The 25116-nt window shown below is 36.1% G+C and overlaps 1 protein-coding gene across 5 annotated transcripts in view; it reads right to left on the reverse strand.

Moving 5' to 3' along the window:
- LOC136040784 (uncharacterized) overlaps window positions 1-25116 on the reverse strand; it is a 74330-nt gene that overhangs the window by 42610 nt on the left and 6604 nt on the right. Inside the window, exons 1-2 of one of the 5 annotated variants that reach the window (XM_065725111.1) lie at window positions 18389-18512; window positions 393-846 (exon numbers count right to left, since the gene is read on the reverse strand). In XM_065725111.1, the coding sequence (XP_065581183.1) occupies window positions 393-846 (454 nt within the window). In that variant the 5' untranslated portion in view covers window positions 18389-18512. Of the gene's footprint in view, window positions 1-392; window positions 847-2062; window positions 2187-18388; window positions 18513-25116 lie in introns of those variants that run through there. The other 4 variants (XM_065725112.1, XM_065725109.1, XM_065725108.1 and 1 more) reach the window with 4 other exon arrangements.

The following is a 25116-nucleotide window of genomic DNA, read 5'->3' on the forward strand; positions in this document are numbered from 1 at the left end:
TTACACGAAAATCTACATATATCCATAGAAAATCAGTCTCAAACTATTCATTTACTATTTCCAGGTTTGGTCCACTTGGATGCTGAGCAGTTTGGACAGCCACATATGCAGGATTTTTTTTGTGGAATAGGGGGGGGGGAGGGGTTAAAATAACAAAAATTTCATTTGCTTATTTGAATAAGATGAGCTAAGAATTTATATATTTTTTTTATTTCAGTTAAGGGGGCTGCAGCCACCCTTTATGTATTAGGTCTTTACATATACAATAGCTTTTTATATCGCCTAGTAGCTTTGTAATTGCTTCCTAAGAATTATTTCAAGCTTGACTTTTTTTTCTGAGCATACTCTGCTTTTATTTTGAACAAGCGTAACGTCCTGAAGAATTTACTTACCGTTATATTGATAGGGAACGATCACCTCAGGTCCAGTGTCAACTAACCTTCCATTTTCCAAAAGTCTCAAACTCTTCCCAGTAACTTTTTCACTCTCATACTTTCTATAAAATAAGAAAGGCACCGTAAAATTTATTTTCCCATGGTCTTTCTCTTCCTGATTAACACCACTTCGAGTATTAAAAACTAACACGAGTTGAGGAAGCTTGTACTGTTTCACCAGAGTCCACGGTGTGACTAAATCATCTTCATTATTTAAAGTTTTTTTGTTTTTCCTATTTTTGCCTTTGTGGTCTTGAATTGTTTCATTTATATTATCGTCACTGCCAATTCCGCTTTCAGCATTCGAGCTTGATGTTCCCCATGTTGTCAGACATTCTGTTTTTACAATATTTTGTCTTCTTTTTTCATCTGTTGAGTTCGAAACTTGGAATTCGTCACTAGCAGAAAGCATCTGAAATGAATGATTTTTGTGAATAATTATCTGCAAGAGCTCTCTTTTATAAAAAGGAAACAAATACATATAGTAGTCATAATTATGGTGACAATGAACAGAGGAGGAATTCCAAAAACAGGCAGTATGGTCCCTCTAATGATAGTACTTTAGAGTTTAAAGGGTGTGTGAGCATCAGCTGGGTAGGGGTTCAGGTTCAGATGAGGAACAAGGATACCGACACTGTAATGTATTAAAAGGCATTCAGACAAAGAAGGTTTTTCGTAAATTCTATGGTCAGTCATTAAGCAAAATCTGCTGTTGGCAACATTCCTAGTTAAATACCTGGTATATTTATATGATTTAGGTATATTTATGTATATTTAGGTATATTTAGGTATGATTAGGTATATATTATATGATTAATGTACTTGCAGCTGCGTTAAGTTGCGATGTGTATAGACGTATTCCTTGGTCTATCTATTCCTAGTCAAAGAATGGGAGATTGTTGACTGAAACCCACAACCAACAAATAATATAATTCAATATTTCCCAAACAAAAGCCAAGTCATAGCATATATTAGATTACAAAAAAAAATGTCTTCACCTGAAAGCAAGGAACAACTTTAAGACTTAAAATAAGTAGACATAAATTATTCATAGAGAGGGGGGTCATTTGCCATTTTATTTGATTCTTTTTAATGAACATACAAAAACAGTTTTTTTTCAAATCTAGGGAGGGTCAACTGCCCTTCTGTTGCCCTCCACCAATTGGTGCCCCTTACTATACATACTTGAAGATATTTGTAAATGCAGGGGTGAAAAACATTATAAAAATCATTTTAGGAAAATATTTTTCCCGAGAATGTATTTGAGGTTGTTCTCCACTGGCGATAATTTAGAACGCAAGGGGCAATTTGCACCCATCCTCCTTCAAGAGTTTCCGTCCTAGATTTCAAAGAATACTTTTTTTCGTATTTTCTTTGAGAAATGTTCTTTTTGGTATTTGCATAAAAAAAATCCTACAAAAAAATTGCTCCTCCCTATATTTTCAAAAATGTATTTACCCCCCTCCTTCTGCCAAACTTTTTTGAATTGGCACCAATGTTGTTCTCAGAACTGAATTCACCCTATTTCCCCTGTTTGTAGATTAGTTTACTTATCAAATCATCACTTAGTGGTTAACCCCTCTGTTCGAGTCCTTCTTAGCACTGTAATTTTTATAGAGGAAAAATACCTTATGCCACAAGTGGTCATTAGGAAGTTCAAATTTATAATCGAATCCATTTTTACAGGTACAGAGACTATAGCTATAATTGAAATTTAGACACTGAATTGAATACATTCCAAACTAAACTAAAGTCAAGTGATCCAACAGAGGGGAGAGAAAGAGAACCAGTGTGAGAAAATGTCCAAATAATAGAATTGGTCTTTTTTTGAGGAGAATGAGTGTTTATTTTGATAATTGCTACTATTTTAGTGAAATCTGTGACCGAAATTAACGGAAGTAGATTACTTTCACAAATTAAGCAGAAATTTAATTGAGTTGTATTGACAAAGTGCTTAGTGGTTGTGAGACAATTAGCCCTTTCATTAAATTTTTACTTACCTGTCAATACTATTTATGTAACAATAGCGATGAAAGATTTTAGGGGCAACGCTATAGCATTGCCCAAGTTAAGATTCATAAAAAAAAAACATGCACTCAATTTTTCCTGGTCGTTTTGAAAGGTTTTCAAGTACATTAAGTCCTTGGGCTAACGATATCCCGATGTAGAAGAAAAAATAGAAAAAGTGTTGGTTCTTCAAAAAAGGGGGTCAAACAAAGGGCAATTTTCCTCCCAGACGGCTTGGAACTTCCACACGTAAGTTTCTGGATCAAGGGGATCCTAATGCATAAAGAAAAGAGGGAAAAGAAATATTGGTTTGTCTAAAAATGGGGCTTTATTCAGGGCCAACGATGGGTAAAAAATAAAAAATTGAAAGGCTTGAAACTCAGATCCAGCCAACTTACCGGCCAAAAAAACTTTCATGCCCATAAAAAGACTTTATTTTGAAGGCAAGGCCCTAAAAAAAAAATGCTCCAAAAGCTTTTTTGGTTTTGCTTTAAGCTTATACTTGATAGGCCTAGGGTAGGTCTATACGCTAAAAAGGTATACCGATTTTATTTAAAATTATTTGTTTTATTTAAAAAGTTTTACTTAATTAATTAATATTTTATTTAATTATTTGTTTCATTTATTATCTCAGGAACAGCATAGTAGATCTAGTAAGAGCTTTCAGAGCTGTTGACGACTCAAGCGGACATCAAATTGGAGTCAAAGGAGGGGTAGGGGTAAATACAAAGGTACTATTCGCATATGGTATATCGGAAATAACTCGAAAGTAGCCCAGGGAATGCATTGGAAACTTCCAAGAAATATAAAGGAGGAAATCGAAGTTCCAAGTTTGTAACAGGGGGGGGGGCAAATAATTACAAATATTAGGTCTCAAACTTACCAAACCTTTTATTGGAATTAAATCCTGTGGGACTAAAATCAATTCACGGTGACGTAGTGATGTAGACCGAAAGACACTAAAGACTGCAGACACGAACACTGTATCTACATTATTTTTGGAAAGGTTGGGAGATTGGGTTGAGACTTTCAGGGGGTGTTTGGGCAGGACAAGAAGACTTCAAATTTTACATTTAGGGATATATATAGAGTGCCAAAACAGCTATCTCTCCTAAATATGTGTTCACCTGAAAAATGGCAGAAATTTTCTTCTTAAAAGCTTTATACTTACATCCGCAGTCTATTAGGCAAGGGCAACTCTTATGCGTAGAAAAAAAAAACTTAAAAGAAATCTGCTCCGTCCGAAAATTGGATATTTTTTTCTTTGGTAAGCTATGACTCGTACAACCCTTGTTCAGCCCAGTTGTTTATTCTTAAATGTTTTATTCATTCCAAACCAAAAGACTGCAAAAACTAAGCCTTAAATCTTGTCTAAAAAGTCGGCTTGAAAATTATAGTCATGGGTATCCGGGCCAGGCTCTCTATGCAGAAAACGAACTTAAAGCTTATTTAGGCTTTGTCGATTCATGGCACCCGAAAAATAGGCCCTACTTTTTGTCACCGATAAGCTTCTAAGGTGTAGGATATGTAGGCTGGGCCATATAGATTAAAGATAGAAAATGTTTTGAATGGTCATATCGATGCATTACTCCTGCACTGTGCCAATAAATTTTATTTTCCAAGATTGACTTAAACTTACAGGGTATGTCGAAACAGACAAGGGAACGAACAAGGGAAAAAGATTCCTTGTTGTTGTTTTGTGTCGCCCAACATAGCCCTGAATTATTTTCTTGACTCCGATGGACTAGAAACTTGATGGGTATATATACTAAAAACATTAATTTGATAAAATGACGGACACGATATGTGTATATTCATGGGTGTCTAAAGGATGGGGGTTCGAGAAGCTGCAGCTCTATAGTGAATACGTTCTGAGACCATACTGGCTATGCATGACGTATGAAAACAAAGAAAGGAAATAATAAATGAAAAGAGAAAAAACAAATAGGTGAAAAACGAGGATTTTATCAGCCAGTAGCAAAATATGAAAAACAAGCAAATATTTCGACAAGGACCTTAAATTAGGTTGCCTTAAATTAGACTGGGCGAAAGTATTCATAGAGTCTTTTAGTATTAAATTATTATAAATTGGGATTAAGAAAATATCTCCCGTGTCTCTATTTAATACCTGTCCGCATATATAATGAAAACCGAAATTGTAGACAGGCGAAATCTGTTGTAAGGCAAAGGATACTTATTCAATCTAATTGGTAACTTCTATTTCATTGATTTCAAGTTGGTTTTTGTTGTTTGATTCAGTGTCTTTTTTCCTCTCGTGCAGTTTACTTAAAAAGGTTAGATTTTGCTGTTGTTTCTTGTTTGTTTCTTTTTTTTCCTCTTTCTTTTTTTCAGCACTGAGGACGACTTGGCAGAGGAACTTGTCGAAATATTTGCTTGTTTTTCATATTTTGCTACTGGCTGATAAAATCCTCGTTTTTCACCTATTTGTTTTTTTCTCTTTTCATTTATTATTTCCTTTCTTTGTTTTCATACGTCAGCTCTATAGTGGCATCAATTAGGGGTGGGGGGCGTAGGAAATGTACCCAGAAAATTCCGTCCCCCCCAAGATTTTGAGAAATATCTTTTTATGACATTTTCAGTTCAAAAATTGAAAGAACGACAAGTTTGCCCCACCCTAGATTTGAAAATTGAATTCCCCTCCCCCCCAAAAAATAAAATTCTGAATTGACGCCACTTCTCTCCATCAATACAAATTTTTACACTAAAATATTATTAAAAGGCTATTGACAACACTGGTCCTGATCAATGCTTTTGGCTGAATGTTCAAATGTTGTCCGAAATTCAAACTACAATACACAATTTTTATTATTTGGAAGTTAATTGTCATCTAGAAAACTGAAAAGGCTCTGCAAATAGTTCTAATATTGACCAATAATAAACTATTTCCATTAAAAATTAACATAAAATAATTTTAAAAAGTTTTCAAAAAAGAAGTCTCAAACAAAAGTAAGGAACCATTATTAAAACCAAAAACGAGCAGAAACTAAAGTGAACAATCGCATCAAACGTAAAGTGAGTGGGCCCTAACTTTACACCAGTCAGTGTACATCTCTGAACACCAAGTGTGACGCACAGTTCCACCACGCTTGGAATAGTTTCTGCCATGCTTGGTACCCTTCTGCCGCGCTTCGCATGCGCCACCTGGTGTAAACTATTTCTGCTAGTGAGTGCCTTTTTTCTTATTTAATTCAAAGCAAAACAAGTATAAATAAATAACAAAAAAAATACGATTTTATATTCGCAGAGCCGCTATTTTAAGGAGAGTTTGTAAGAGAGACTTCTCAGAGAAGATGGGTATTCAACGCCAAAAAGTGTGCTTAAAGGATAGGACTTGTCAGATTTCCCTGGAAATTTTTTTCGGTCTCGAGTGGGGGGGGGTGTCTTTCTTCTGAAAGAATGCATGATAGCAAAGATACCAATCTTAAAATAAGATAATAATAAACTGTACGACAAAAACATCTCATTACTGAGGAATCATTGAGCAAAGTCCGGGAATAGAGAAAAAGTGACCTCAGTAAATAGGCTAAACAGTAGATGGATTTTACTATAAGACACTTACTATAATGAAGAAAAGTCTTGTTGTTAGTTTGTGCTATGGTGTTTTAGAAATGAAATCAATACTTTACCTCTATGTTGTACTTGACTAATAGACCAATAGGAACCCCTATAGGGAGATATACGCACAGGGGAGAGGTCTTCTGATATGTCCCCCCTAAATCTCAAATGTTTGTTCAAGAATATCCTACGAGTTTCAAGTAACTCAGCCATTTTTCGCACCTTTTTTGCTATATAGTCCTACACGCCCGAAAAAAAATTCCCGGGGACTTAACTACCCGTAACTTATTATATCTAGAATGGTTTTGGAAGGGAGGATCCTCACTACCGGGAGATAGTCACAGCTTCAATTGGTGACCCTACCCGTCAGTTCAAGATCAAAATACATCCCATGCAAAAATAGGTTTACCATTGACTGCCGCTGTACTCTATTGATTGATTAGATATTCAAAATGACTAGATTTTCACTCTTTTATCTATCATTAGTTGAGAGTCGCTAATTGCAATAATTTATGATTTTTATTATTAATCTCTAATTGCGATAATTATTATTTTGGTGCAGCCTAGTAACTCTAAAATGTAATTGCTAAAAAAAAAAAAAAAAAAAAAAAAAAAAAAAAAAATGGCGGCAAGGGTTTCTTGATTTTTGACTGCTATGACTCTTGTTCCTTCAATTTTGCCATCGACTCCGCGTACATGACTCCCATTTTCCGTGCCTCCTATATCCGCAAAGCGACCAAGTGTAGGCTATAATCTGCTGGTCCATAAATGACGAAATTATTGTCCTTACTATGAGCCTAATTACCTCGCCTATCTTCCTTGAGGGTCAGAGTCAGGAAAAATTCCGCGCTGAGCTTGACTTGGTCTAAAGACTATACAAGTTGCAGCCACATGAACGCAGCTAGAGGGCAAGGGCGATCAGTAACCACCTTAAAAAGTTCATTTTCTGCAATGAAATCTTCAGAAAGAACTGTGGAGCTAAATTTCGATCAAACATGATTAACCCCCCCCCCCTAGCTGACAAATAATCACCTTGAAAAATCTTTGGCCATGACCATGAACAACAGGCTCTCATCTCATAAGCCGATTAATAAGAACAGACATTCTATCTCCTTTTGTGTTGAATGATCAATTCTCAACAATAAAGAAAACTTCATACTAAGTTATTGACAGATCATCTGCATTTGGTTACCATTTGAAAAGACATAAATTTAAATTGAGCTCGTCACACAATCAACAACAAATATGACAATGAAAGAAAACAATGCTTGATAACACACGAAACTTACAACCGAAACACTTTGTCTTGACTGAGTAAGATTGATAAAACCAAATGTGTTGATTAGCTGATAGGCTCAAATCTTTTTTTATACCTTTAATATTTATAATGAACCAGACCTACCACTATTCAAATGTGATCTCTAATAAGGAACCATGTACATTTATACTATGTAACAGGTTCCATTTAAAAGCATTTGAAGTTATTAAATTATTTTGTCCTTAAATCATCAACAAATTTCGACCTAATTTGATTATCAGAGAGTGCAAAGTCGGGTGGAGGATTTAGCGATCGGGAGACATCGACAGAGAGCTCAATAGAATGAAAATTAGAAGTTCTAGTACCCTTTTTAAGTAACAAAAGAGATTGGAGGGCTGGGCTTAACAATGAAAAAATATATCTTTGTTTACTAAATAACTCAAACATGTATATTTCTAATTTACATTCGGGGGAAGATATATCGAAACCCAAAGATGACGCTGCTTAAACGTTATTCTAGTGCTGACAGTGTTGGCATTGATCTGCTTATTGATGGATATAGACATTTTAAAAGAGGAGTGACATTTTTAAGACATTTTAAAAGAGGAGTGAAACCGGCTAGTCAAAGAGAGAGGGAGGGGGCAAATATGAAGTCTACAGTCAGCATGCAGATTTGAACGCCCTCTTGTGGATTTTTCTGGAAGGAATGAGTTTCTTCAGGGGAACGACTACCTCTACCCCCAAGTTCTGTAAACTTACTTACTTACACATTGCTTGTGTGACCATCTAGGTCCCTTGTGATTTTTATTTTTGCATCTTACCAAGTCTGTTCTCTGTTACATGATCGTTTTATGTCTTGTGTTTCGCAAAAGTTTATTTATATCTTCTTAGGACTTCTTATTTTTGTTTTGGCGAAATCTTCCATGCTATTGATTATTAATTACTAGGTAGGTAGGTAGGTAGGTATGCGTTTATTTCATATAATAAAAATTACTAAAATTGCACTTACAATCAATAATATGCTGCTCAATTTAGGGACCTAAAATGTCCCTGTTCAGCGGCAAAACTGCAACAAATAAATGATAACTATTCATTCAAAATCAAAGAAATACGCAAAAAAAAAAGAAAAAAAAAAAAAAGAAAAAAAAAAAAAGAAAAAAAAAAAAAAAGACGAAACACTATACAATCTCTAAACAGCCTTCTCTCATCATAAAAAAAGAAAGAGAAAAAGAAAAAAAAGGGATAAAAATTTAACCAATATAATTTATAATTTATTCAAAAAATAATTTTTTATTCTTACTTTAAATAACATAAGATTTTCAGAACACCTAACACTCTCTGGAATTGAGTTCCAAATAACAACACCTACATGTTTAATCATAAACCCAGATCGCGTTGTATGCCTGATTTCACTAGTCAGCTGATCAGAGCTCCTAGTAGAATAATCGTGATAATTTGAATTATATCGATAAAAACTTCTAAAATATTGAGGAGACAATCCATTTAAAACCTGGTATACAAAAATTAAAATCTGTTGAGATTTAATAAAATCAATATTCAAAATATCTAAATCTCTAAAACAATCTCTAGTACTACCACACGCAAGATACTCACCTAAACTTCTAATTGCCTTATTCTGCATAATCTGGACCTTTTTTACATGACTAGAAAAATTGCTTGCATACAATGAACAACCATACACTAAATAAGGATGGACAATTGAATAATAAATTGCTTTCAGGACATTTAGAGGAAAAAAAAAATTATGAAATCTTCTTAAAATACCAACTCCGCGAGCCAATTTTGAAGATAAAACTTTGCAATGATGAATCCAACTAAAATTTACATCAAAATAAAATCCTAGATATCTACATTGAAAAACCTGACTAATGCAAACACCTTGTAAAAGAATACTATGACAATTATTTACAACTTTACCAATACGATTAAATATCATATAATTTATAATTAATAATTGTAGTATTCGGACTAACAATTATTAGTCCGAATACTACAGTCTATATTTACACCCTCCGTTGATAAACTCAACCGAAGTTTAGACAAAGTATTTTTAGCGTTCTAAGCGAAATGAGCAAAACCGTTCCTGTTATACAATTTACAAGTTGCTTGTTAAGCAATAAAACTTGGAAGGATTAGCGAATTAGTTTAAAAGGCATAGTCTACCTCCTAATGAAGAGTAAACAGGCAAAGGGATCAGGTCGAGGTTCAACTCTTTTCTTCGATTTCACAGGTTTAATCTTCCCCTCGAAATCCAGGAAATAAAATATGTACCTTTGCGCTTGCTCTCAATGCCCCGTTCATGACCTTGCTGTAATGTGCTAATATAAAAACATCACATTGTGGTCGAGATAGAAAAAAAGATACTTGTCTATCATTCAGAACACACTCAATAGGTGAAGTTAGGTTCTTTTGTGAAAAAAACAGATGCAGGTACATTTTAATGAAATATTTTATATATAGAGGTGGTTAGGTTAGGTTAAGTTACGTATTTGATATAATGCACCCCCTCCCCCTAATGTGCCAACATACAGCCCAAACTTTTGATAAGACTGATGAAATAAAACAAAATATGATGAAAATGTAATACTTTATTAGGAAAATTGTAAAATTATAACTTATAATTATGTACCCAGAACGCAGAAATGTTGTGTTGTGTCCATTGATGCACTGCTCTATTGTGGGCAACAACCCCTTATCCGGGAAAAATATAATTGCCTCTTCTTCAGTCGTTGGCAAATTCCAAATCAAACAGTTCGTAGTAACGAACTGTAGTAAGGAGCGACCTGGCTCAATAGTAACCGAAACTCTAAAAAACGAAATTTTGATACAAATAGTTACAGCAAAAGAATCGAATTTTAATGTAATACAAGTAATAACATGGGTATTTTAGGGGTATTACAAGTAATACCCCTAAAAATGATACAATCTAAACGAAAATCACACCATCAAATTCAGCGTGTCAGAGAACCCAATTGTAGTAGTTTCAAGCTCCTATCTACAAAAATGTGGAATTTAGCATTTTTTGCCAGAAGACAGATCACGGATGCGTGTTTATTTGTTCTTTTTGTTGTTGTTTTTTCCCCAGGGGTGATCGTATCGACTCAGTGGTCCTAGAATGTCGCAAGAGGGCTCATTCTAACGGAAATTAAAAGTTCTAGTGCCCTTTTTAAGTGACAAAAAAATTGGAGGGCACCTAGGCCCCTTCCCAAGCTCATTTTCCCCCAAAGTCACCGGATCAAAATTCTGAGATAAGCATTTTATTCACCATAGTCGAAAAATCTAATAACTCTGTCTTTGGGGATGACTTACTTCCCCACAGTCCCCGTGGGAGGGGCTGCAGGTTACAAACTTTGACCGTTGTTTACAAATACTACTGGCTATTGGGAAGTGTACAGTCGTTTTCAGGGGGATTTCTTTAATTTGGGGGGGGGGGGGAGAAGTTGAGGGGGAGGGTTACGTGGGAGGATCTTTTTATGGAGGAATTTGTCATGGGGGAAGAGAATTCCAATGAAGGGACGCAGGACTTTCTAGCATTATTTAAAAAAAACGAAAAAAATAAATATGAAAAGTTTTTTCAACTGAAAGTAAGGAGCAACATTAAAACTTAAGACAAACATAAATTATTACGCATATGAGGGGTTCACCTCCTCGTAATACCTCGCTCTTTACGCAAAAGTATCTTTAGTAATTTCAACTATTTATTCTACGGCCTTTGTGATTCAGGGGTCATTCTTAAGAAATTTGGACAAAATTCAAGTTTTAGCGTAAAGAGCGAGGTATCGACGAGGGGGTGAACCCCCTTATATACGTAATAAAAACATACGAATATAGAAGTTCGTTACGTAAGTTAATTCGTAAGTTACGTATATTTTTTACAAACGAAAACGTTCGTAAAATATTAAAAGTTCTAGTTGCCTTTTTAAGTATTCAAAAAATTGGAGGGCAACTAGGCCTCCTGGCCCGCTCCTTTTTTTCTCAAGATCTTCCGATTAAAACAATGAGAAAGCCATTTAGCCAAACAAATTAATATGCAAATGCCGTTTTAATTATTTATGTGCGGAGAGCTAAACATGCATTAATTCAAAACGTTCAGAAATAAAAAAAAAAATTTTAACTGAAAGTAAAGAGCGACATTAAAACTTAGAACGAACAGAAAAAATTCCGTATATGAAAGGGGCTTTTCCTCTTCAACGCCCCGATCTTTACGCTAAAGTTTTTTACTGTTTTAAAAAGTAGAGTTAAGAGAAAGAGTCAAACTTTAGCGTAAAGAGCGGGGCGTTGAGGCGTTTTAATGTCGCTCCTTACTTTCAGTTAAAAAAAACGTGTTTTTTTTGTCTTCATTTCAAAATCCATGTTCAGACACTATCTTCTATCACTATACGTATTAAACTAAATTGAGTTTGGTCTTTGTGGCCATGAAACCGGATTTTCTCAACAAAAATTCTTTAGTGTGTTCTGGATTGAATCAACTGAATAATGAACAAGTACCAAATATTTAATTAAAATATATCTGCATCGTAGTTTGTTTCACGAAAGAACCTAACTTCACTTATTGAGTGTGTTCTGAATAATGCACAAGTACAAAAAAAAGTAAAATAAACACAAAAACACATAGTCTGTTTTCGTTTCTAAGAGTTCAGGATTGCCTTTTGCACAACAACCTAACGATATTGTTCATTTTAAACGATTGACTAATAATAGTGAAACTGATTCGTAAAAAAAGTGACTCGTGCTACAAATATACTATTCTAGTTTCTTAGCTGTCATTTTTTGCTGAATAGGTCTATTAGAGTTACTACTTTCATGCAGCAGCATGCCAGCAACAAATTTATTGCAGCGAGAGAACTCTGACTTTCAATCGTGACATTTTTACCAGAGCGTTATTTGGCCTTATCCAACCTTTATCCAGCAATGTCTGGCCTGACATAGAAGTAGGGTGCATGGGCTGTAATCCAGGCTCTTGTGGGGTCCAGTGTGTCAAGTGGGGTTTTGTGGGGCTCATGTGTGTGTGTGGGGTCCAGGCTCTTGAGAGAGCTTGCAATAACCCATTTTATTGTTTTTCTTATTTCTAACCTGAGCATGGGCGACACTGGCGGATCCAGGGGGTCGGGGCCCCCAGATATTTTCTGGCACCCTCATTCTTTGTTTTTTTCTGTATTTCACATTTTTTATAAATAAAATGGCACTTCCTCGTTAGCTAGTACAGACTCAAGAATTGAATTTAGGTTAATCATGATGAAATATACCAAAATATGATGAAAACATAAAAGTTTAGCAACAAAATTATTGAAACTACAACAAGAATTATGGAATGCCTGTACCGCATTATATTAAATACGTAACCTAAATTAACCTAACCAAGATACCAACTAAATATTTAATTAAAACATAGGTACAATGTAGTTTCCCACTGAGCCGAAGCTAATTGTCTCGTATAAAGACCGTGAAAACAGGTTATTGTCTTTTGTTCAAGATAGAAAACCTCGAGCATGTCCTAGCTAACAAGGAAGTAACAATAAATTTGTTAATTCGGTCAGTTATTGGCGCCCTTGTCACATTGCCCCCCAGATTTTATTTATTAGCATGATTTTTTCTTGTCATATTGGTCCCCCAAACTGTTGTTCCTGAGCCGCCCGTGATACGTGATTTAAGTTGAATTTGTTGAAAAAATGGGTCAAATCATTTCACGCACATTTAGCTTGCTATGGTTTCTTTGGTTGTTATGAGGTACGAGACAATTTCTTGTTGGTGAGGTGGCATGGCTCTCGATAGTTTTGAGCATGACCCTGATTAAGACTGGCAACGCTTTTCCACACTTCTTTGTGTTTAATAAAAAAAAAGCAATATCACAAGTAAAGAGCAGCGTTAAAACGTAAAACAACCAAAAGTTACCATAAACGGGGGGTGGGGACTGGATTGATTACGCTTGACTGAAAACCACACATTTTCTTCATTTGTATTGATAGTATGAGAATATTCAGCTTAGTTTTCTTTTGAAAATTATTAAAAAGAGATGATTGTAAATTGAGCATTTGTTGTATTAAGCGCGACCAACCACTTAAAATTTCAGCACGGGTCGAAGAAGTAACCACCCCCTTTCGTTCATGGTGTTTTGTTTTATTAGTTTTAACTTTTGATGGTGCTCTCTACTTGTTTTGAATTTTAAACAAGAGCTAGGAGCTCAAATGGCACTTGTGACGAGGTCGGAAGAGCTAAGAACTCATATGGTATGAGCTCCAGCAAAATTCTAAGAATCAATAGATTGATTTAAAAGGAAAACCGGAGACTTAATGCCGGTCAAAATTTAAAACAAGAGCTCTGAGACACGAGGTCCTTCTAAATATCGAAATTCATTAATATCCCATCACCCACTCGTAAGTTAAAAATACCCCATTTTTTCAAATTTTTATTCTCTCTTCAGGCCCCCAAATGGTCGAATTAGGGAAAACGAATTTATCAGCTCGAGAGCTCTGAGGCACTAGTTCCTTCTAAACATCAAATTTCATTAAGATCCGGTCACCCGTTCTTAAGTTAAAAATACCTAAATTTTTCTAATTTTTCGAATTAACAACACACACACACACACCCCGACTCACCCAAAAAGAGTGGATTCAGTCCGCTTATGTCAATCACGTATCTAAGACTTGTTCTCGTTCTTCCCACCAAGTTTCATCCCGGTCTTTCCACTCTAAGCGTTTTCCATGATTTATAATTTCCCCCTCCAACTCCCCCAATATCACCAGATACGGTCAGGATTTAAAATAAAAGCTCTGAGACAAGAGTTCCTTTTAAATATAAAATTTCATTAAGATCCGATCACTCATTCGTAAGTTAAAAATACCTAATTTTTTCAATTTTCCCTCTCCCTCCAGCCCCCCCCCCCCCAAATGGTCGAATCGGGGAAGCGACTGTTATCAAGTCAATTTGTGCCGGTCCCTGACACGCCTACCAATTTTCATCGTCCTAGCACGTCCAGAAGCACCGAACTCGCCAAAGCACCGGAAATCCCCCCACCCCCTAACTCCCCCCAAGAGAGCAAATCCGTTCCAATTATGTCAATCATGTATCTAGAACTTGTGCTTATTCTTCCCATCAAGTTTCATCCCGATCTCTCCACTCTAAGCGGTTCCAAGATTTCCGGTTTCCAATGATTCTGTTTCCCCCTCCAACCCACTACGTCCCCAGATCCGATTTAAATTGAAAATGGAGAATCTGAGACATAAGATCTTTCTATATATCCAGTTTCATTAAGATCTGATAACTCGTTCGTAAAAAAAGATGCCTCAATTTTCAGGTTTTCGAAGATTTCCGGTTTCCCCCTCTAGCTCCCCCCACTGTCACTGCATCTGGTCGAGATTTCAAATAATTGTGCTAAAGCACAAAATCCTTCTAAATATCAAATTTCATTAAGATCTGATCACCCGTTCGTAAGTTACAAATAACTCATTTTTCTAATTTTTTCGAATTACCTCCCCCCTCCCAACTCCCCGAAAGAGCGAGGATCTAGTCTGGTTATGTCACTCACGTATCTTAGACTTGTGCTTATTCTTTCCACCAAGTTCCATCCTGATCTTCCCACTCTAAGCATTTTCCAAGATTTCTGGTCCCCCCCCAACTCCCCTCAGTGACACTTGATTCGGTCAGGATTTAAAATAAGACATCTGAGTTACGAGGTCCTTCTAAATATGAAATTTCATTAAGATCCAATCACCCCTTCGTAAGTTAAAAATACCTCATTTTTCTAATTTTACAGAATTAATCCCCCCCCAACTCCCGCAAAGAGAGCGGATCTTTTCCGGTTATGTCAATCAGGCATCTAGGATTTGTGCTTATTTTTGCCACCATGTTTCATCCCGATCCCTCCACTCTATGAGTTTTCCAAAATTTTAGGTTTCCCCTCCCACTCCCCCAACGTCACCATATCCAGTCGGGATTTCAAATAAGAGCTCTGAGACGCGATATCCTTCTAAATGTGAAATTTCATTATGATCCGATTACCCGTTCGTAAGATAAAAATGACTCATTTTTTCTAATTTTTGCGAATTAACCATCACCCACCCCCCACTCCCAGATGATCGGTTCAGTGAAACGACTATTTCTAATTTAATCTGATCTGGTCCCTGATACGCCTGCCAAATTCCATAGTCCTAGCTTATCTGGAAGTGCCCAAACTAGAAAAACCCGGACAGACGGACAGACCGACAGAATTTGCGATCGCTATATGTCACTTGTTAAATACCAAGTGCCATAAAGATAATGATCGCTCAATTGATAATGATAATGAGAATCAATTGATCGCTTTAAAAGGAAAATTAGAGGCTTAATGCCAGTCGGGATTTAAAATAAGAGCTCTGAGTCATGAGGTCCTTCTAAATATCAAAATGCATTAAGATCCGATCACCCACACGCAAGTTAAAAATACCTTAATTTTTCTAATTTTTCCTCTCCCTTCAGCCCCCCAGATGTTCGAATCGGAGAAAACGACTTTATCAAGTCAATTTGTACAGCTCCCTGGCACGCCTACCAATTTTCATCGTCCTAGCACGTCCAGAAGAACCAAACTCGCAAAAGCACTGAACCCCACCATCTAACTCCCCCAAAGAGAGTGGATCCAGTCCGGTTACGTCAGTCACGTATCTATGACATTTACATGCATCTTCAAAGATTTCCGGTTTCCCCCTCCAGCTCCCCCAATGTCAACAGATCTGGTCGGGATTTGAAATAAGAGCTCTGAGACACGAGTTCCTTCTAAATATCAATTTTCATTAAGATCCGATCACCCGTTCTTAAGTTAAAAATACCTCAATTTTTCCAACTTTTCCAAATTAACAACCCCCAGCTCCCCCAAAGAGAACGGATCCATACCAATTACATCAATCTCGTATCTATAACTTGTGCTTATTATTTCTATTAAGTTTCATCCCGATTTCCCCACTCTAAGCGATTTCCAAGATTTCCGGTTTCCGAGATTTCTGTTTCCCCCTCCAACCCTCTACGTCCCCAGATCCGATTCGAATTGAAAATGGAGCATCTGAGACATAAGATTATTCTATATATCAAGTTTCATTGAGATCCGATCGTCCATTCGTAAGATACCTCGATTTCACGTTTTCCAAGAATTCTGGCTTCCCCCTCCAACTCCTATCAATGTTACCGGATCTGATCGGGATTTAAAATTAGAGTTTTAAAGCACAAGATCCTTCTAGCTATCAAATTTCATTAAGATCTGATTACCCGTTCGTAAGTTACAAATAGCTCATTTTTCTAATTTTACCGAATTACTCCCCCCCCCCAACTCCACCAAAGAGAGCGGATCCATTCCGGGTATGTCAGTCACCTATCTTGGACTTGTGCTTATTCTTTCCACCAAGTTTCATCCTGATCTCTCCGCTTTAAGCGTTTTCCAAGATTTTCGCCCCGTGACACTGGACCCGGTCGGGATAAAAAATAAGCTAAGTTTCGAGATCTTTCTAAATATGAAATTTTATTAAGATATGATCACTCTTTCGCGAGTTAAAAATACCTCATTTTTCTATTTTTTAGAATTAATCCCCCCCAGCTCCTCCAAAGAGAGCAGATCCGTTGTGGTTATGTCAATCCCGTATCTAGGACTTGTCCTTATTTTTCCCACCAAGCTTCATCCCGATCCCTCCACTCTAAGCATTTTTCAAGAGCTTAGGTTCCGCCCCACTCAACATCTCCTTCACCGGATAAGGTTGAAATTTAATATAAGAGCTCTGAGACATGATGTCCTTCCAAACATCAAATTTCATTAAGATCCGATCACTCCTTAGTAAGTTAAAAATGCCTCATTTTTCTAATTTTTCAAAATTAACCACCCCCCACTCCCCCAAAGAGAGCGGATCTGTCCCGGTTATGTCAATCACGTATCTAGGACTTGTGCTTATTTTTCCCACCAAGTTTTATCCCGATCCCTCCACTCTAAGTGTTTTCCAAAATTTTAGGTTCCCCCCTCAATTCCCCCCAATGTCACCAGATCCAGTCGGAATTTAAAATAAGAGTTCTGAGACACGATATCTTTCCAAACTTCAAATTTCATTAAGATCCGGTCACTCCTTCGTAATTTAAAAATACCTCATTTTTTCTATTTTTTTCCGAATTTACCGCCCCCCCCCCAGATGGTCAAATCGGGTAAATGACTATTTCTAATTTAATCTGGTCCGGTTTCTGATACGCCTGCCAAGCTTCATCGTCCTAGCTTGCCTGGAATTTCCTGAAGTAGCAAAACCGGGACAGACAGACAGACAGACCGACAGAATTTGCGATCGCTATATGCCACTTCATTAATACCAAGTGCCATAAAAACAAAGTTTTTCCGTGAAAATTAAATAGCCAATTTAGGATTTAATACCATTATACCTGAAACAAGGAAAAATCAGCTGCTTGAAACGTTTTCATGTCTTGAGAAAATCAGTCAATCTTTTCAATTACATGTTATAGCTGATTTTAGAGTTTTCTCCATGTTATTTTCGTTCTTTTGATGACAAATATCGCTACTTTTGTATAAAATAAATATTGAACAAGGGTTTACATAACAGCTGTAGGGGTTTCCTCGGAAGCTTCCGGCACCAAACTCCTAAAAAGATTCTGAACAATAATTATGAAAATTTGCTGTTCACCTATCCAATAATTATGAAAATTTGCTGTTCACCTATCCAGCATTTCTGATGACGAGATTATTAAAATCATAGTTATCAAATTTCTTTGAAATCATTTCCCAATAGCTTTCTATAGTTCTCATATATCCCCCTTGTTTTTCTTTTTTGACTCTCCCAAATCTCGCTTCACCCCTTCAAACAAAGATAAATTTTAAGTAAGTGCCTCCGTAGGTCTCTATGTTTGATTACAAACTCAGAGGCAGGGCGGCAATCTGAGGGCAAAAACGTAAATCGAAGACCCAGGATAAATGGTCAGAAGTTAGAGAGGCTCAACAAGAGGCCAGAGAGTCGTGCTTCCATTAGAGACCATACAAATCCTCTTATCCCAACATTCCAAAATATTTCTGAAAAAGTTGGTCTTAAAATAATGGAGGTTAAAATCGTGTCTGCATACGAAAACGAACACTACTAACCAGTTATTTACCCGAAAAACATCCATTAATTAGGTGAAATTAAACACATCGCTGAGCGAAAAGAAACGTAATATTACTGTAAAATTAGAAAATTCTACTCATGCCTTCTTCCATAAATAAATTAATAAAAAGCAAACAAAAAAGCATTAAATCTGACAGATTTCAAAACACCTGTTTTACACATGCCACAATTTTTGAAATTACATATACACGTAAAAGGTTAATGCCCTCTCATAGAAGAACACTAGATGGATCTGAAACGTCAGAAAATCTACGGGAGGAATAAAATAATTATGATTGGTCTGTGTACTTAGTAGGTAATTACAATAAACCCGCCCTCACAACATTAGTGATCTATCAGGAAATATGACCATAATTTGGCATCTAATGGTTATTTACACAGCGGTAATCTAGACTCAATCACAGTTTTTTGCTTGAGTTTTTTCTCCTATATGTCTTTGCCCCTCCCTATATCACGGATATATAACTCAATCTTTCATATGTCTAATTTTTCCTCCCAAGTTTTTGATCAGGCCAGGATTTAATTGAAGGCTTATTTTTCATAGAAAAACGAACTAACGTTAAAGCATTTACCCCCTATTTTTTCTCCCTCTCTATTTTGAAAAACACCTATTTAGATATTTTCTATGAAAAAATCCCTCCTCCGATTCCAAAAACTATATTCCCCTTTCCCTTTACATTTCCACGAATTGACGCCAATTGATATGATTGCAATGGAGAAAACAGCGGGTCATACACAAGCAGATAATTCCTTGGGGGGCTCGCTCCGTTTAAAATTTCAACAAATTCATCGGAAAGGTCAATGCATATAGCGACAAATTACACCAATCTCCCTTTAAAAAACACAATATTTTATCTGCCTTGAATGGCATATCTTGGCAACTTAAGGCAGTAGCAATAGAAGATTTACCAATAGCCCAGGCCAAAATTGATAGATTGGACTTTAATGTATGTTTCACAAATACTACAGTTGGCTACTAACAGACCATCAGAACAAGAGACGAATATAATTAAGATTTGTTTTCTTTTTAAGAGAAAAGACATGCAAAAAACAAAAGATAAACAACATGAAAAATATAAAAACTTGGAGCAACAAATTTTGGAGGGAGGTTGGCGCGGGAAGAGAGTCCCCCAGCCACTTACATATCTGATAACGTTACCTTTGTGTTTTCAGTTCAGAAGTTCTCTAATCTATTTTGAACTCATGGCTGTGATAATTAAAAGGGCAACATATGGCATCTTGGTCAAAAATGAGTTTCGTATGTGTCATGGGTAAACTTAGCATGAGGGATAGAATGGTGCAGTCAGAATTGTCTTATCTCGTACCGTTATGAAGATGAAAAAGAGACATACGCCACTTTTAACCTACCTCATAGCCGACGGATGTGATAATTAAAAGGGTGACACTTGCCATTTTGGTCGAAAATGAGTTATGTATTTGTCGTCGTTGCGAAGATAAAAGAGAGACGCCACTTTTGGACGGGGACAAACTTTTTTCCGTGTTTTTGGCTCTACGGAAAAGTTACAAAAATGGCGTATGTGGCCCTTTTAATTATCACAGCCGCTCTTGAATTTGACTTAGACATACTGAGTTACACAATTACATCTCCTTCCTTAATAAAAAGAAAACAAAAATAGCCATTTCAAGCTAATTACAACCTCTTAAGAGCTATAAGTGACCCATTTATGTTTGAACCGTGACAACGACTAAATCGTGTGCAGTATTTAGCAGATCAATTGCGTCCATGCTCGTAATCTTTATTTTTTTTTTGCCGCTCAGAACGGAAATGAACTTCGTTTGTAGGCCGTAGCGTTTGCGTTGTGTGACTGATGTTAACATTAAACGCTTCCTTTCTTCTCACGCTTGGTGATATGGCCATAGTCTTCGATGGATGATCCGTTATCTAATAAACCTATTGTTATACTGAGCATTCACTCGACCATGATGTCGTTAGGCTATGTCAAAATTTTGGATCAGTAATTTTTAAAAAACGTTATGCTGGAATACTTGATGATACCTGGCGACTAGCAAGCCATATCTAATTCAAAATTAACTAGATTTGGGACATACAGATGAATTAAGAATCAAACTGTCTTCTAAATTTTACAGTAGGGTAAAAAGAAAACAAATAAAGTTTTTCTTTCATTAGCAATACTGCTAGCAACTTACCGCAAACACAACGACACACGCTCCTCCTCTATCCCAATCTATTCAAAGCCTCCCTCTTTTCATCCTCCGAGGATTTATCATTATTGTTTGCCCCATGCATACTTATGTCCGGTAATTATTTAGTTTTAGCAAGGTTACTATTAATATTTATTAATTTCTTGTCCGCCCATAGAAGTTTATATTTTCGCAAGAACCCAAAGGGCCTGATACTCATTTGGCAGAAAGCCACAGAAAGTACACCACTAACTGACCCATGATAGACAGTGACGTCGGTTGGGAGAAGGCAGGGGGTATCGGCCCCAAGTTTTTTGTGTCCCCCTTTGATTTGAGAAATAGCTTACCTTTTCTCGAGATTTCTACTAAAAAAAAATTCCGTATTTTCATTGAAAAAAGATTGAAAAACAACGAAATTGCCCCCTAGATATTGAAAATAGATTTTTGTCATCCTCTCCCCCAACGCTATTTCCGTGAATTGGCACCACTGAATATGGAGAAGGTTTTTGTTTTACTGAAAAGTAATAGGCTACAACTGAAATTGCAACTTAACATAGCGACATAATGATATACAACGTTGCATTATAAATTGCGCCTTAATTAATTATTTATTATTGTGTCGTATTTACCTTCAGAAATAGTTTTTACAACTCTGATGTCAAGTCATCAGACCTTCCCCTTGAAAAGCATTACATCTTAACAAATCTTCGTTTAGTTTTAGCAGAATCATTTCTACGTAGTTTTTAAACAAAAGACAACCATGTTACTATAGTGTAAGTGTTTCTTTGAAAGTTTAATTGCTCAATGAGATGCGATAGTCTAATCCGTTCATTTCCATATTAAGCATCCAGGAAGAACAAACAATAATTTAAAAATATTTAATATAAATATGTGCAAATATGGGGGGATCCTGATCCTGGTTGTATGATACAAGGTTTTGTGAGTAGTGATTGTTCGATTTCCGATGTAAATAACGACGAAGACCACGTTACCTACCCATCCTACAAAAAATGGGTTTAAAAATCAATCTAAGACAGTGAAACTCTTTTATCCTTAAATTTAAACTATAAATTTATATTAGTGAAAAATTTAAACTTAGTTAGAAATGATTGAACAATTTACATTACAAAACTAATAGTTAATATGATTTACATGTTCTAGTGACAACATCAAAGAAGTGAACTTAAGTTAGTCACTGAAATAGTTTTTTTTTAATATTTTAAGAAGTAGAGTTAAGAGAAAGAGTCAAACTTTGGAGTAAAGGGCGGGGCGTTGAGGAGGAAAAGTCCTTTTCATATACGGAGTAATTTCTGTTCGTTTTAAGTTTTAATGTCGCTCCTTACTTGCAGTTAAAAAAACTTGTTTTTTTATTTAATTGCATTTAAGATACGCATGATGTGCTTGGCGCACAGAGACATTTTATGTACAAAAAGTTACATAATTTGCGAATTTTACTTTATAAACGGTCAAAACTTCGAATCCTACGGTTACAGCCATAAATACTGAATTTTTTTAGATTCAAAGCGTAATGAAAGTTAATGAGATTTTTTTTTTAATTGGTTTGGATTTATCTAGCTCAAGTTTTTCTTTGAACAAAAGGGCGTGGTTCGAGAAACATGTTGTTTTTTTTTAAATGTTTCATCCAGACATTAAACTAAACTTTACTTTAACTTAGATTTAATGTCAGCAAAGCGGCTCAAAAAAGTCTAGACCAAGTTTAGGTACTCGTCAATTATTCAGAAAACAGTAGGAATTTGGCCCTAAGAAATCAGACAATAACCGGTTTATTGTTGTCTATATACGGAGACAATTAACTTCGGCTCAGTGGAAAACTACATTGTGGCTATATCTTAATAAATATTTAGTTTGTATTTTGGTTAGATTAGGATATATTTTGCATGCACTTTACCCCTTACCCCTTTACTCTTTGGTTAGATTAGGATATATTTTGCATACACTTTATACTTTAACCCTCCCCCTAATGTGTAAATATACAGCCCAGATATATTCTGTCTATCTCCCAAGCATCTTAGTCGTTGCAACCCCGTACCTGTAAATTGAATCATCTTGGATGTTTTCTGAATAATGGACAAGTATCCAAGTTTCTTTGATCAATGCAAAAGAAAAATCTTTCTTTCATTATAGCCCCGGAAACAGGGATCGAACCCCATTTTCTGCACTGGTTATTGTTTGAAATACGATCTGTCAGACGAATACCAAAAACTATGTTTCGACATTCCCTCTGAAAAACCTTTACAAATCTTCCTCGGCCTTTCGAAGTAGGCTACCCACGTTTTAGAATAAGATACTCTAATCTTATTTCAAAGACTTAGTGACCCGGCTCAATAGTAAACGAAACTCTAAAAATAAGGAATTTTTATACCAATAGTTACACCAAAAGAATCGCATTTTAATGTTGATTTTAGTTATATAAGAATCATCAAGTTTAGTCTTACCCATCAAAAATTACGAGCCTGAGGAAATTTGCCTTATTTTAGAAAATAGGAGGAAATACCCCCTAAACGTCATAGAATCTTAAGAAAAATTACACCATCAGATTCAGCGTATCAGAGAACCCTACTGTAGAAGTTTCAAGCTCATATCTACAAAAATGTGGAATTTTGCCAGAAGACAGATCACGGATGCGTGTTAGTTTTTATGGCATTTGGCGTTTACCAAGTGACATATAGCGAACGCAATTTCTGTCGGTCTGTCGGTCCCGGTTTTGCTAGCTTCAGCGCTTCCAGATAAGCTAGGACGATGAAATTTGGTAGGCGTATCTGGGACCAGTCCAGGTTAAATTAGAAATAGTATTTTCCCCGATTCGACCATCTGGAAGGATTGGGGGGACAGTTAATTCGGAAAAATTAGAAAAAGAGGTATTTTTGACTTACGAACGGGTGATCGGATCTTAAATTAAATCTGATATTTAGAAGGATATCGTGTCTCAGAGCTCTTTTCCCGACCAGATCCGGTGACATTGGGGGGAGTTGGAGGGGAAACCTGAAATCTTGGAAAACACTTAGAGTGGAGTGATCAGGATGAAACTTGGTGGGAAAAATAAGCACAAGTCCTTGATACGTGATTGACATAACCGTTTCAAGTTTTTATGTCGCTCCTTATTTGTAGTTAAAACTTCTTTTTTTATTTAATTTCTGAACGTTTTTCAACTAATGGAGGTTCAAATTTGGCTTACCGTATATGGAAAATAAAAACAAAATTTGCTTACTAATTTTGGCATATTTATTTCGTATATAAAGGGTTACCCCCTCCTCAATACCTGGCTCTTTACGCTAAGAATGTTAGCACAGTTAAAAAACTTCCCATCCTAATTAAACGGCCTCCTGTTTCAGTAGACACTCTTAAAAATTGGAACAAACAGTCCAACTTTAAAGTAAAGAGCAAGGTATTGAGGAGCGGGATATCCTTCATATATGGAAGAAATTCTATTTTTTTCAAATAATGCCGGTAAATCTGGCTCACTTTCTATGAAATATACCCTCCCCCTAACGTAAAACTCCTCCGTTAAAATTTCATCAAACGTAAATTGCCCCCCCCCCACTCCGCCAAATTGCTTCCGGACAGCTTCATCCTCGCTGAGAATCCCCCCTCGCTGTAAAATTGCTTCCAGATGTTTCAGCCTGAAAAATTCTCTTCTGCATTCTTTCATTTGATTAAGAATTTAATCACTAATCGGTTTCTCGATCAATCCAGAAATTCCCCCTTCCCTCGAAATTATTTCCCGGAAATTAAAACACACGGAAAAAAGCCCCTGGATAATTCTCCCGGAACACCACATAAAAAATTTGGCAAAGAGAATGTAAGACAGATGAAAAGAATTTCGTATAGTAATTCTTTCAAATCCCCCCAGTGTAACATTTCCCCTGTAATATTCAACCCCATCAGAAATTTCCCTCCTCAAGAAAGATTCTCCTTTTAGAAGAAAGATTCTCCTTTTTTTAGCAGTTGCCATCTAATCTTTTTGGTTACTTAAAAAAGGCACTGGAACTTTTAATTTCTGTTCGAATGAACCCTCTCCCAATCTTCTAGGACCATCAATCCGATACAATTAGCCCTGGGAAAAAAAACAACAACAACAAAAAAACAACAAATAAACGCGCATGTTTGTCGTGATGTGTCTTCTGGCAAAGATAGCGAAATTCAACATTTTTGCAGATAGGAGCTTAAAACTTCTACAGTAGTTTTCTCTGGTACGCTGAATCTGAGTATGGCATTTTCATTAAGATTCCTTTGATTTAAGAGGTTATTTCCCCCCTATTTCAAAAATCTGGCAGATTTTCTTACCAGATTTTCTGGCAGAACTTTTGATGAGCAACACTAAACTTGATGAATCTTATATATTTGGAATCAGCATAATAGTTCGATTCTTTTGATTTATCTATTGATATTAAAATTCCGTTTTTTATAGTTTCGGTTAGTATTGAGCCAAGTCGCTCCTTACTTACAGTTCGTAACCACGAACTGCTTGACGAGCCCTACCATCCTTCCTATGTAAATAAAGGAATTTTAGATCACCCAATTT

Source organism: Artemia franciscana, chromosome 21 (assembly GCF_032884065.1).
Source record: "Artemia franciscana chromosome 21, ASM3288406v1, whole genome shotgun sequence".
In the NCBI taxonomy this organism is placed as follows: domain Eukaryota; kingdom Metazoa; phylum Arthropoda; class Branchiopoda; order Anostraca; family Artemiidae; genus Artemia; species Artemia franciscana.